This window comes from Symphalangus syndactylus, chromosome 18 (genome assembly GCF_028878055.3).
Source record: "Symphalangus syndactylus isolate Jambi chromosome 18, NHGRI_mSymSyn1-v2.1_pri, whole genome shotgun sequence".
In the NCBI taxonomy this organism is placed as follows: Eukaryota; Metazoa; Chordata; class Mammalia; order Primates; family Hylobatidae; genus Symphalangus; species Symphalangus syndactylus.
Window position 1 is genome coordinate 16,230,702 of NC_072440.2, and position 14,954 is coordinate 16,245,655.

The 14,954-nt window shown below is 51.3% G+C and overlaps 1 protein-coding gene across 3 annotated transcripts in view; it reads right to left on the reverse strand.

Moving 5' to 3' along the window:
- MPPED1 (metallophosphoesterase domain containing 1) overlaps nt 1-14,954 on the reverse strand; it is a 93,450-nt gene that overhangs the window by 24,910 nt on the left and 53,586 nt on the right. For all 3 annotated transcript variants that reach the window (XM_055252835.2, XM_055252836.2, XM_055252838.2), the window contains exon 4: nt 5,684-5,909. In XM_055252835.2, coding sequence (XP_055108810.1) covers nt 5,684-5,909 — 226 coding nt within the window. The remainder of the gene's footprint in view (nt 1-5,683; nt 5,910-14,954) is intronic.

A 14,954-nucleotide genomic window follows, 5' to 3' on the forward strand; every position in this document is an offset into this window, starting at 1 on the left:
CAGGAGGGTGTCCATGTGGAAAAACCCTGAACAAGATCCCTACCTCACACCATCAACACAATCATTTCCAGTAGATCCAACACCTGAACATAAGAGGCAAAACAGCAAAAGTTCTGGAAGACAATATAGAAACAGGGCCAGGCAAGGTGGATCATGCCTATAATCCTAGCACTCTGGGAGGCCGAGGCAGGTGGATCACTTGAGGTCAGGAGTTTAAGACCAGCTTGGCCAACATGGTGAAACCCTGTCTCTACAAAAATACAAAAATTAGCTGGGCACGATGGCAGCTACCTGTAATCCCAGCTACTCAGGAGGCTGAGGCAGGATAATCACTTGAACCCAGGAGGCAGAGGTTGCAGTGAGCCAAGATCATGCCACTGCACTCTAACCTAGGCGACACAGTGAGACTCCATCTCAAAAAAAAAAAAAAAGAAAGAAGACTTCATTATTCCAGAGAACAGAAGATCTCTGCAATAAGGTACCAAAAGCATTTATCACAAAGAAAAACACGAAGATATTTGACTACACCAAAATTTAAAACTTCCGTTCACCCAATGGCTCTGCAAAGACAGGAGAAAGACAGGTCACAGAGTGGGAAAAGCTATTAGTAACATCACAACTGGGAAAAGGCTCATACTCATAATCAGAATACGTGAAGAATCTCCATGAACCAGTAAGAAAAAGACTAACAACCCAATTATTGTTTTTAATGCACAAAAGACTTGAGCACTTCCATCTAAGTGGCCAATCAACATGGGAAAAGATTCTCAGCCTCACTGGTCATTAGGGGAATGCAAATGAACACCACCCAGAGACGCTGCACCAGCACACACCCATGAGAATCAATCCACTGCAAGAACTGAATGAGAACGTGCAAGCAAGCACTGAGCAGGGGGTCTGGCTAGTGCAAAGGCTGGGTAAGCAGAGGATGCCAACAGTCACAGGCCCCTGCCCCCTATAGTTATAGGCCCTTGGAAAACCAGAGCTCCTGGGAGGCAGACTTGATCCATTTCAGGGTCTCCCGAGCCCTGCACAGAGCCAGGCACATGACAAACCACAGCGGGCCTCAGAGTGTGTGGCTCAACAAACAAGGAAGTCAAAACCATTACGATCTAACCCACTGAGGACTGCTTGAGCCCACGAGTTTGAAATCAGTCTGGGCAACATCATGAGACCCCATCTCTACAAATAATTTTAAAAATCAGCCGGGCATGGTGGTACATACCTGTGGTCCCAGCTACTTGGGAGGCTGAGGTGAGGGGATCACTTGAGCTCAGGCAGTCGAGGCTGTAGTGAGCTGTGACTGTACCACTGTACTCCAGCTAGGGCGACAGAGCAAGACCCCATCTCCAGGGAAAAAGAAAATCTGACCTACCATTCTCCCAAGCAGAGTATCTCTTAGTGGTAACAGAAGAAAAGCCAGTTGCTATAACCATATGTTTGCTTTTTGCTTCCCCTTCCTAGCTTGCTATGTAAAGCCCTCAATATCAAGGCTAGCCTCCAAGTCTAGCAGAGAGAGGACCTCCTGGGAATGGGTCCATGCATCCCTCTGCTTAAGGGGGAATTGCCAGCCACAGGCAGAGGAACTGTGGCCCTGTAAAGGGGAAGAGGCTGGAAGGGCACTAGGCCCACCCATAGCAGACCCCCTGCTCGCATGCCCCTCGTGACGGGCAGCTCACTGCTCGGTAAAGCCACATCACCTCTCCCCTGGGTGCCTGCCTATGGGGGAGGCTTCCTGCACTGGCGAGACTGCCTCCTGTCACTTCCCTCTGTCCTCTGCTGTGCCGTCTACCTCCTAAGGCCACATGGTGAACACGTCTGCCCCTCAGCCTGGTCAGCCCTGCCCACATGTCCAGCTGCAGCAGCTATTAGGTCACTCGTTGCTAGTGTTTATTCCATCCCTGCTCCCTGCCTGCTGGTCTAACTGTGCTTCTAAAGCTGGAGGGAATGCCTCCTGCAGTCCACGTGGTAGCCAATATGTTGAGGGCAGAGGGGAAGAAAAGGAAAATCTGGAACATCTGAACTTCACAATGATCACAAGCAGCTCCGTCACCTGCACCCCCCAAATGAGCTGCCATATGTCCAGGCGGCCGGCGCCAGGGGAGTGGAGGACCCCAGCCAGAACCTCGACAGACAGCTGGGGAGGGGGTGCACAACCCCCCCACACCCCACTCAACACCAGGCAGGATCGGCAGCCAGACCAGGGGGTTCTTCAGCTGTGAATACATTTTTAGGGGCTGGTTAATGCCACTTCCAATTGTGTCGCTTCTAGCATCACCTGGGGATACCGGCAGCTGAGGGTCCCTCTCCACTGAGAGACTCTCACAGGGTGGTGTCCCACGCTCCCTAGATCACGTTATGTCACCTTTCCACTTACTGGGAAGCCCAGGGCTCAGAGAGGCTACCTGACACCCTTAAGGGAGAAGGCCGCCCCGCAAAGTCCTAGCTACCAGCAGCACGGTGGGTGGACAGGGGTATGGCCAGGGACCCAGGGACCTGGGTTCTGGCGGCACCAAACACGATCTGGCTGCCCAGCCTCTGCTCTCTTGCTGTCATCCACCCAGGCCCCCGGAAGCCACACTCAGCTCTGCGGTCCCCAAAATGCCCCAGGCCCTCTCAAGCCTCCTGGCCTTTGCCCAGGCTGTTCCCTCTGCCTGCTATACCCTTTCACCTGCACTTAGCTGCCTGTATCTCTTCAACCTCTGGCTTTCCCCGTGGGAAGCCTGCCCTGACCCCAGCACCCAAGGCCCCTCCTTCATGGCTCTTACTGATGATGGAGTTGGCTGTTGACAGTCTCCCATGAGAACGTAAACCCCATGAAGGTAGCAGCGGTGTCTGTCTGCCCACACCATGTCCCCAGGGTCTCCCTGGCACTCTGTGCATCCTCGATGAATGAATTAACAAGTTTATTCCTGAGGGCATGAGGATATCAGTTCAATCCCCAGGCCTCAATCACCTCAGGGGGCCAAAAAGGCCCGTGTGCGCCCGAAGGCTATTCTGAGGACGGAGACCTGCCACACGGGAGGCGTTCAGAAAGGCCACTGAATGGCCTCCACCCTGGAGCAGGAAGAGCTAGGACTGGAAGCCTGAAGGGCCATCCCGTGGGTGCCCTGGGCAAGCCACATCCCTGCCTGAACCTCTGCCTGCCCTTCTGTAAAATGGGGTAATTGCAGCCCTAGCCCAGCCTTGGGGTTTGTGGAATAAAACTAAATAGTTATCCTCTTCCTCACTCCCCAAGGAGCACCCCAGTAATAATAAATGACCACAGCCACTCTCCAGGGCCTTCCTTTGAGCCAGGCCTTCACCTGGATGGGCCCACACAGACCTCACAACCCCCCAACAAGGCAGGTGGTGTCGTTTCCCCACTACACAGAAAGACCAGAGAGGCTGAGCCACCTGCCCAAAGTCACACAGCTGAAAAGTGGTGGTATCCCAATTTGAACAGCCTCCAGTACCCAAAGGCCCTTGTCTGGGACCTCACTGGCTGCAGGGAAGGTTCACCAAGACCCTGTACATCATGAGGTCCAGAGAGATAACAGCAGGCACCTGCCAAAGCCAGGGAAGATGAGACAGCCCTGCACCTCCTTGCCTTCCCCTCTGCTCCATGAGAAGGCCGTGGCAAGATGAGACCAGGTCCTAAATCTGCCCACAGCCCCCAGCCACCAAGTGGTCACCATGTGGCCCCAACCAGAGCAGCCCAGGGGTTTCCCAGATGCTCTGTGCTGGCAGTAGCTCTCTCTGAAGTCCCTCCACCCAGGCAGGCCTTTTGTGCCTCTAAAGGGCTCCTTAGCCTCGCTGACTGTGCTGCTTCCTGATAGTGCAGCCTCAGGCCACGTTACTCCTCCCTGCCTGTGAATACCCTTCTCTTCCCTCAAGGCTCAGGTTACCCCACCTCCTCCAGGGAGCCTTCCAGGATCAAGCCACACATTTAAGCATATGTGATCTTGCCCTTCCATGTATGAAGCCCACCTCACGCTGCCAGCACTGGGCACCCTGTGGCCGCTCATTCTGTCCACCTATAGAATAGGGATAATAAATCAGTCCTCACAGGGCTGAGGAAGAATTAGAGATAAGGTTTATGGAGCCTTTAGCCTAGGGCCTAGATTACTGTAATTGCTCAGAAATTATTTCCTGCCATCACCATCATCATCATCACCATTGCCTTCTTCATCATCAACATCATCATCATCACCACCACCCCCACCATCATCATCACCATCATTATCACCATCACTACCCCTCACCATTATGATCACACCACCACCACCATCATCATCATCACCATCATCATTCTCACTGCTACCATCATCACCACCATCACTACCACTACCACCATAATCATCCTCATTACCATCATCACATTATCACCATACCACCATCACCACCATCTTCACCATCACCATCATCACCATCAGCATAACCACCATCATCACCATCATCAGCAGCATCGCCATCATCATCACCATCATTATCACCATCGCTACCCTCAACATCATCATCACACCACCATCACCATACTATCATCACCCTCACCCTCATCATCATCGTCGTCATCACCACCACCACCATCACCACCACCATTGCCACAACCATCATCATCATCACCATCATCACCACCATCATCATCATCACCATCACCATCAGCATCACCACCATCAACCCCATCATTATCACCATCACTACCCTCACCATCATCATCACACCATCACCATCATCAGCAGCATTGCTATCATCACCATCATTATCACCATCACTACCCTCACTGTCATCATCACACCACCACCATCACCATACTATCATCACCATCACCCTCATCATCATCGTCATCATCACCACCACCACCATCACCACAACCATCATCATCATCACCATCATCACCATCGCAATCATCATCACCATCACCATTACCACCCTCACTATTATTATCATACCACCACCACCATCACCCTCATCATTGTCATTACCTTACCATCATCATTCCCACCACCATTATCATTACCATCATCACCAACATCATCACCATCACTACCATTATCAACATAACCATAATCACCATCATATCACCACCATCATCACCATCATCATTATCATCACCATCACCATCATCCCATCATCACTATACCATCAGCATCACCATCATCACCATCACCACCATCACCATTATCACCATTATCACCAATATCATCATTATTACCATCATCGTCTCCCCCAGTCCCTGATATATGCATCTTTTTTTGTATGGAGCAGGAAGACAGCATTAGCGAGATTCCTAGCATTATAGAATATTCATTAAAGGCAGGGGTTCTGGAACCAAATTGCTTGGGTTTAATCCCAGCTCTGCCCCTTCCTAGCTGTGTGACCTTTGGCAAGGTCCTCACCCACTCTGGGCCTCAGTTTCCTCACCTATAAAATGGAGATAATAGTACCTGCCTGTAAGTGAGCTAGTACTGCACAGTATAACACAGGTTATAGCTGATAATACTATTTTCAGTGAGATATAGGAACACAGGCCCAGAGAGCAGCAGTGACCTGCCTAGATTCACACAGAGGGTGAGGGGTCAAGATTCAGTCCTGAGCCTCGCATCCGGAGCTCCCTGCTGCTACTCCCATCCCCTACACCCCCTGCACTCAGCCTCAGCTCTGGTCTCGCCAGCAGGCAGGACCAGTACCCAGGCCCACTCACCATGGGGAGCCATAGATCCGGAAGCCCCGCACAGTGACCTCCGAGTCCTGAAGGTAGATGCAGTTGGTCAGCAGCGACTGCACATTCTCATAGTTCTCCGGCTTCAGCTTCGACACAGATGGGAAGTAGTAAAAGTCCTGCTTGATGAGGTCGGCCATGAACTCCTGGTCAAAAGTCAGCTCGTGGTTGCCTGCGATCACGATCTTGTACTCGTAGGGCAGGCTGCCTGCAGGGGTGGACACAGACAGACACACAGCACACAGCTGTCAGCTTTTCCAGAAGCCACAGCATGGCTGAGAGAGGGGCGGGCAGGAGGAAGCTGCTGGAATTGCTGACAGGGGTACCTGCTGCCAGGCCCCCAACAGGTGTCTTCATCAGATCAAAGGAGGCAGCAGCCTGATTACTGTCCCCACGGTCCTGCCCTGCCCAGGCCTCCACTGGCCTTTGGCCCCTGAGATCATTGAGAAGAAGCTGGACAGGTTCCTCCCAGGCCACTGAGCTGCAGAGTGCCTGGCCTCATCCTGGGACTTCTCTGCCTCCGTTTCTTCTGTCTGGACTAGTTTTCTCCTGGAAGAAGACGCCCACCCTGCACCTCCAGCCCTAGCTGTCACCGACCTCATGGTCCCAGGCCCCCACACCCTGGGTATCTTGGACTCTTTATCCTCCACTTTCCAAAAGGAATTGCAAGGTCTTTGCAGAGCCCAGTTCACATGTTTGGAGACCCCACACTCAGGAAATATTATAGTATACCCACCCCTGCTGCCATGGAGATTCAAAGCCAAAACAAAATCCAGATGGAATCAAAACAAAAATGTCTATGTATACAGCCACCGAATTACAATAGTGTCATTCTAGCTTTGCTGTGTGCGAACTTTTGGGTAGTTCTTCCAAGGTACACATCTTTCTCTCTCTGGGGTCCAGTTTTCTGGATGCCCTAGGCAGGAGTGTGCACTGCCACCCAGGAGACTGGCTGGGGGCTGGTTTCTCGGCAGCTGCCCGGCAGGCCTCACCCACCAGGCTGGCTCTATGCAGGTGCAAGACCACTACAGCTCTTCTGTCTCAGTAAACGCCACTCGCCCCTGCCCCCTACTCCATCTGAGCCAGCCTGACCTCAGGCTCGGGCCCCTGACTCTCCACTCCCCACCAGCCTCAGCTGCTGGGCTCTCATGGGCCTGGAGAGTCAAGATAGTACCTGTAAGCCCTGATTTGGATAAAAAATGAAATGTTGAAAGTGCACTTGGAGACCCAAGCCTTTCTCCTGGCCCCTCCTGGGAGGAGAGTGCCCTGGAGGGTCAGGCAAGTAGCGAAGGCGCCGGCACAGCACAGGGGCCTCGAGGGGATGGGGGCCCAGACAGGAAAATGGTGACATTCCATAACCAGTTCACAAAGCAGTAACTGTGGCTAACAAAGACCGACACCTCGTGAGGCATCCCCTCTATCCCTGGGAGACCATGACCTTCACTGCTAAAGCACACTCAAGGCAAGGTACCCGAACACTTGTCTGGCCATCAGGCTCCACTGAGCCCCTCCCCTGACAACACCCCCTTCACTCCTCACCCTCCAGGGGCAATGCCCAGCAGCACGGGCACCGTGGTCTGTCCCCTGGGACAACACAGCAGCCCAGGAACAGCACAGCCTTTTCCACCATGACCAGAAACTCCACCTCTCCCGCTGTGTGAGCATTCCGTGGGGAACCAAATTCCAGAAATGCCTCTGCTCCAAATACTAAGGATTGTTTTTCTTATTGGAAATGGATGCTCGCAATATGGGCTGAGACTCAGAAGATGTGCCATCACACTCAGCTCTCAGGAAGCACTCTAGGAAGAGCCCGCCTCCCCAGCCCCTATGTGAGCTCCAGGGAAGGGCAGAGTGAGGTTTACAGCAGTACATGTCCTATAACTACAGCCATTATTATATCCTAATAGCAATGAAACAGAAGGGTCCAGTGCCCCGTTATAAGCTTCTTCTCTACCCCCAGCCAGATGAGACTTGTGCTGTCTGTCTAACCACGTGCCCTATGGCCACGGCAAATGGCCAGGTCCCAGCCTGGCCAGGGAGGGTGGGCCAGGGCGGTAAGAAACGGAACCCCGAGGCAAGACAGAAGTTTTCTGCAAAACAGGAAGAAAATCCCAATCTACTCATAGCTGACTCACCAACCCAGACTGCTTTACAGGTTTGAGAAAGCACTGCTCTTTCTTCTTTGGGATTTATCAACTCCGGGGCAGGGGGCTACTGGTACATGGGGGACCACTGGTACTTAGCAGGCCACAGAATCTCAGCTCCAGCAGCCTGGATCCCAGACCCACTCTGCCACCAACCAGCTGTATGACTTAGCTTCCCTGTGCCTCAGTTTCCTCACCTGTAAAATGAGAAAAGTAACAGCGACCTTGTAGGACTGTTCTGATATTATAGAAGATAATCAATGGAAATGTACAAAATTTCATGTTCAAAAAAACCAAAGAGCTTCCCTGGGCCAGAGTTTGCAAACTAGAAGCAGGCAGGCCAGACCCATCTACAGACATATTTTGTTTGGCACAACTTTTTTTTAAAACTTGAATTTGTTGCCAACATCAAAAATTTGAGAGATTCCTAATAACATTTCATTACTTCTGTTTTCTAAAAATAAAGAAATAAATACAATTTAACCTCTGGCCATCCTGGTCCAGTCAGGAAGTGCTGAGTGTCTGTGTTCCCTTGGACAGGATGAATGCGTCCAGCTGGCCCCAGTCCCCACCTGTCCCTACCGTCTCACACCTAGTCCGCTTCAATCATTTGAAGGTACTGCCCACTCCTAACAGGCATTTGGGTTTCTGTCCCTGGGGACATGAAGGGAACGGCCTGGCCCTGGCCCGAGGTCCTTCCAATCAGGCTACTGGGATGAGATTCTCCAAGCCCCTTCCACCTCCTCTTGTTCATCAGAGCCCACTCTGATGGACGCTGGGAACTCTGCTTGCTGTGCTCATGGGAGAGCTCCAAGAACTTGGAGGCAGGCATGTCTGCTTCCCCCAGCTCTGTCCCTAGCAGGCCCCAGCAGGAGTCTGGCGAACGAAGCCGCCCACAGCCCCACAGTGTGACCAGGCATGGTACAGAGAAGCCCTCTCCAGTGAGGCTCAGGCTGCAGAGAGGAGGGAGGAGGGCTGCGTGGGCCTGAGCAGCTGGCAATGGGTCCGGGAGGACACAGCAGGAAAGATGGCCACTTCCGGACCCCTGGTGGAGAATTGAGATCTCATTTCCCTAGAGCACCCCCAAGGTACTTGGTTCTATTATCTCCTCTTTGCAGCTGAGCAGAATGAGGCTCAAAGGCCGGGAAACCCGCTCAGGCCCCACGGCTGCGGAGGGGGACGCTGGTCCAGCTGACCCCATACCTCTGGACGGGCACCTCGGACTCCTCCAAGGCCAGCAGACCCCTCATCGAGCCCCTCCCCAAACACACTGCAGCAGGGAGGCAGCCAGAGCTCCCAGCTCGGGTTGGGGGTGGCCACCATCACTACCTTTGGGCTCTGATTCACCACATTTCCACTTCACATCACCCATCCATCCTGCAGCCCAAGCTGGGGGTGCAGAGCCAGTGCTCATGTATTTATGTCATGTCTTTGACTGGGGGTGTTACTTAAGCAAATTAGCAAATTACTCCAACTGTACAGTTTCATTTATTTCTGCAGCTCCCAACTACTGGGGATTGGGCGGGGTGCAGAAGCTGTCAGTTCTCCTCTCTTCTTCTCACCTCAGCAGCTGATGACTGAGGCTTTTTCCCTCCCAGAAAAGAGTGGATGGGGCACAAGGCCCAGCTCCCATACATAAAGCAAGGCAGCAGGGCAGGAGCCACCACCTGCTGGGGTGACACCCTCAAACACTGTCTGCTTCATGGCTTGGAGGCAAAGGGACATCAACTTATGAACACAGAAACTGTCCGGCACCACATCCCTCTGAGTCCAAAGTCACAAGAATGCCTGTGGGTGTCCACCTGGACTTGGCATTCACCAGCTGTGCATAACCTTCACAGACACTTAAGTGTTACTATTCCCAGGTAAACCTGGGGAAACTGAGGCCCAGAGAGAGGTTGCCTAAGATGACACAAATCAATAGCAAAATGACTGACAATTACAGAGGACAATGGACACTTGGTAGACCCTATGGCAGTATCCTGAGGTGTACTCTGTACCATCATGCTACCCCGCCTCTCAGTGGATGGATGGATGGATACATGGATGGATAAATGGTTTATTGAAGGATGGATATATGGATGCACACATGGATAGATGGATGCATGCATGGATGAATGAATGGATGGTTTATAGATGGATGGATACATAGATGCACACATGGATGGGTGGGTACATGGATGGATGGTTTATAGATGGATGGATGGATGAATGGATGGTTTACAGATAGACGGATGGATGAGTGGATGAATGGGTGCTTTGTAGATGGATAGATATATAGATGCATACATGGATGGATGAATGGATAGATGGCTGGTTTGTGGATGAATGAATGGATGAATGAATGGATGGTTTATAGATAGATGAATGGATGGATGAATAGATGAATGGATGCTTTGTAGATGGATGCATATATAGATGCATACATGGATAGATGAATGGATAGATGGATGGTTTATGGATGGATGAATGGATGCCTTATATATGTATGGATATAGAGATGTATATATAGATGGATGAATGAATGGATGGATGGATGGATGGATGAATGGATGGATGATTTATGGATGGATGGATGGATGGGTGGATGGATGGGTGGATGGATGCTTTATATATGTATGGATATATAGATGCATATATAGATGGATGAATGGATGGATGGATGGTTTATAGATGGGTTGGTGGGTGGGTAGATGGATGGATGGTTTGGTGAATGGATGGATGCTTTATATATGTATGAATATATAGATGCATATATAGATGGATGGATGGATAGATGGTTTATAGACAGATGGATACATAGATGCATACATGGATGGGTGGACAGATGAACTGACAGATGGGTGGATGGATGCATTTATCAATCAATCCATCCTTAGCCAGGTCTGACTGTCTGCTTTCCACCAACTGACCTCTGTGTCACCCCTTTTCCTCAAACGTTTCCTCCAACTGTCCCTGGTAGGGCATTTTTTTGACTCACCCTCCTTACCCACAGTCTTGATTGTCCATCTCTGAATCTTCTCCAATTAAACCTGCTCTCTTGCAGGTGGGTATGGGGGACACAGAAAAGAAGTTCCAGCATGGCCTGACCATCACGGAGTGGGGAGGAGGAGTCTCCTCCTCTGTTCTAGGGCTGCCACCTCTGTTGTTAGAGCCTAAGGCTGCATTAGTTTTCCAGTGTTCCCATCACCCTGCAGTTCTGTTTTCCAGTGTTCCCATCACCCTGCAGTTCTGTTTTCCAGTGTTCCCATCACCCTGCAGTTCTGTTTTCCAGTGTTCCCATCACCCTGCAGTTCTGTTTTCCAGTGTTCCCATCACCCTGCAGTTCTGTTTTCCAGTGTTCCCATCACCCTGCAGTTCTGTTTTCCAGTGTTCCCATCACCCTGCAGTTCTGTTTTCCAGTGTTCCCATCACCCTGCAGTTCTGTTTTCCAGTGTTCCCATCACCCTGCAGTTCTGTTTTCCAGTGTTCCCATCACCCTGCAGTTCTGTTTTCCAGTGTTCCCATCACCCTGCAGTTCTTACCAACCCGTACATAGATACAACTCCCAGTGACCAATCGTTAGAGGCTCTCTTGCTTAATTTCATCACAACCCTCCATCTAAACAGTGAATGAGGGGAGTGTTTTGGGGACCTCAACCAACTAATTGATTTGCAGGGGCTTTATGGGGGAAAAATTAGATGAATACAAACTCTTCCACCTAATGCCTGCACTGAACACAGAGGAAATGGATGTTGTTCTCTTTGCCCTTTCCTGCTGCTGTTCCTCCCTGCAGCAGGTAAGACGGCTGACACACGGGGAAGCTTCCCCACTGCCCTGATGGGAGCTGCCTGAGAAGCCACCAGAAGCACCTGAATCCCAGGAAAGCAGCTGTTCTCCAAGCAGGTGTGAAAAGAGATTAGGCAGCACCAACCTTGGAGACCAGAACATAACATGACCCCCTGGACCAAAGATGGGCACAACATGGGAAAGCTGAAAGAAAAAGCCTCTCTGCAGAGCACCCCCGGGCTGGGAACGGTGGACAGTAGTGCAGGTGCTGGGGGCTGTGCTTGCCTTGGTAAGGCTCAGCAAGGGCACAGATGGGTCCAAATGCCTTTTCTTATCCACCTCACCTCATCAACCCAACAGAAGCTAAGAATCCACTGAGCCTATCCTGAATGCCCCTTAGGCTGAATGCCCACCTTCTTCCCTGAAGCTGGACCCACTGCAAAGCCCCCTGCCCTGGTCAGCTCTCCATGAGCCCTGATTAAACGTGAGCCCAATGTTTCTGTGTTCCAGACCCCGGCGAGGCTCCGCTGGGGACACAGTCATGAACCAGACACCACCAAGAGGCCTGTAGCTCTCCTAATCCATGCCACTCATTGGACAGGAGGAAACTGGAGCTCAGAAAGGGGAAGAGACTTGTCCAAGGTCACACAGCGAGACAGTGGAGAGAGCTAGGACTTGAACCCTGGCCTCCTGCCTCAGAGATGTCTGAACAATGACCAGCCTCTGGTAGGACATGCCTGATGACTAGACAGTTTAGGGGACTGGAAGGATATGAGGACATCTGGGAAGAGTGGAGCAGGGACTTGTGGCACCGGTGAAACCCTGAAACTGGAGACAAGCCAGGCAGACTCTGCTAGGTGGGCAAGGACGCTGATCTCCCAGCCTCTGCCACAAGCCCCAGGTCCTTGATGCCAAAACCAGTCCTACCTCCCCTTGCTTTTCTGAGCTGGGGAGCAATTCTACACATTTGTATCTCCATGAAAACATTCAGACCATATTTCCCAAATGCCTCCTTTTGTCCCAGCCAGATCATTCAACGTCCTGGCATTTGCTAGCCATGGATTTCTTGGAGAAAAGATGTTTAAGTATTAACTAGAAGAGCACTAGAGGATGGCCCTATTGTTTTAACTTTTCATTTGCCACATACGTGTATTCAAATAGCTGTGCATCCACACACAGATTCCACATCGCAACAAGAGCAGCTGCCGCACGGGGCAGAGGGGGACGCGCATGGAAGTCTCTGCTTTTTGTGCTTCCGAGATTAATCTCTCTCCAAAAGGTTACAATTCTTTATCGCTAACACTTACCCATCCCATTTAACAGAAAGTGCTGCCTCCAAACTGCATAATCTGTTAAATTCAACAAGATACGTGCAAGCTTCTCCACCATCGATGCCATTCCCGGAGCGAAGTATTGAGCCCGGCGGAGTTTTAGTGTTCTCTAAATGCAGTGACAATCAGGAAAATGCCCACTTATGGCTTCTTCCGCCCATTCCCATCTCGCAGAACACAACAGAGGGGGATGGAATAAAGAGACGGCATAACGATCTCTGATTGCATTTTTAGTATGTCTTTGACAATTCTGTGTTTAAACACTTGCCGATGTCTAGGAGATTCACATTAGCAGACTTCTTGGTATGGCGCATGGTCTAGAAACACACCGGGATGGAGGAAGCTGCGAGAGTCAGCTGTGAGCCACCGTGGGGTCTTGGTGCAGCTTGGTGCATGAACGCCAGGAATGGCATCACACGGCCAAGCACACACAGAGGACTGCGGCTGACCATGCAGAGAAAGGGAATTCTGTGTGTAACCTGAACAGGCGGGAGAGCTCTGGAGTCAGATGTCTGGGCCAACAGCCAAGGCTGAGTTCAGGGGAACACAGTGCAGGGCTGCGCCTGCAGAAGCTGAATTCTGCTACCCTGTACTGAGTGCCCTGTCCAGGCACTGCAACCAGCAACATGCATTCAATGCTTCCAGACACCCCTAGCAGGCACGGGCCATTCTCCCCGTGACAGAGATGAGAGGCAGTGCAGCAGAGTGGGTAGGGGTGCAGGCTGGCTAGCCTGACTTCCATCTCTACCTCCCACTGGCTCTCTGGCCAGAATGAGAACCCTCACTTCCCTGAGCTTTAGTGTCCCCATTTGTAAAACACACGTTTATGCTTCCCCACAGAGTTCTTGCAATGATCAAGCTGATGAAGACACGTGAGCCCCACGCTGTACCTATAATTCTGCATGGATTTGTTTTTAAGCAAGTTTGATAAGACACATGGACGCAGAAATGACTGTCACGAAGGAGGCATACACTCACAGTTCTCTAAAAATGCAAGCCATGCTCCACCATGCCTGGCCAGCGAGGGAAGCACCAGGCACAATTAGGAGGTGGAGGGTGAGGGGGAAACATGGGCAGGAGCCTGTTTCATGGTTTCCAAAGGAAGGGTTGGGCAAAGCAAGGGAAAGAGACTTAGGACTGTCTAGTTCGAATAATTCTGGCAGGCTCTGGGACATGGGGGCTGTCCCTAACTGTCTTGCAGTACCCCTGGGGTGATCAGGGCAGGTGGATAGTGGCCCTATCCACTTCACTGTGCGCTGTGGAGTGGTTGGCTTGTGTAGTTATTTGCTGTATCTAGGAACTGGTTAACCCAGGGAGGGACAATCCCCCTGGTTCAGCAAGGCCCTCAGATGTCATCAGAATGCAGAAAATAAAAGGCAAGGTTAATACAACCTGGATGTTAGCCATTTTCATTGCATTTCGGGGCTATTCAGGAAGATTAATGCCATAATGTATGGCACAGCCCAGAAATGTGAGCTGCAAAGCTGGAGATGAGAACAGAGACCCTACAAGGTCAGGTCACTTGCCTGGGGCCACACAGCAGCTCACTGGGACCCAGGTCTGCCTCCCCAGAGCTCGGTGCCACCACACCCCAGATAGAACAGACATCCTAGGACGGCAGACCCCCCACTGAGCTGCAGAACCCCCTGGCCTCATCCAGCCTCCACAGGTCCTGCATGGGAGGCTGCTGGATTCAAAACTCAGCTCTGGCGCCTGGATTTAAAAGGCAAATGTGATTTTTCTTCTGTTCCATCCTAATAGCCAAAATGTTTAACTTTCAAACATTTGTTTTTCCTGGGAAATGTTTTAAAAACAGGAACATTCAGTCCTAATCATCTTCAACTGCTTGTTTCCACTGCTACTGCAGAGCACATATGACTTCAGGCCGAAAGTTTTCCGTGTTTTCCCCCAAAAATCAAGGCTACCTGTAGCTAGCAGGACTTTGTGGGAACCTCCTCAGAAGTCGCAGTCCGGAAGGACAAACGTGCCCAGAGATGTGCACAAAAGGCC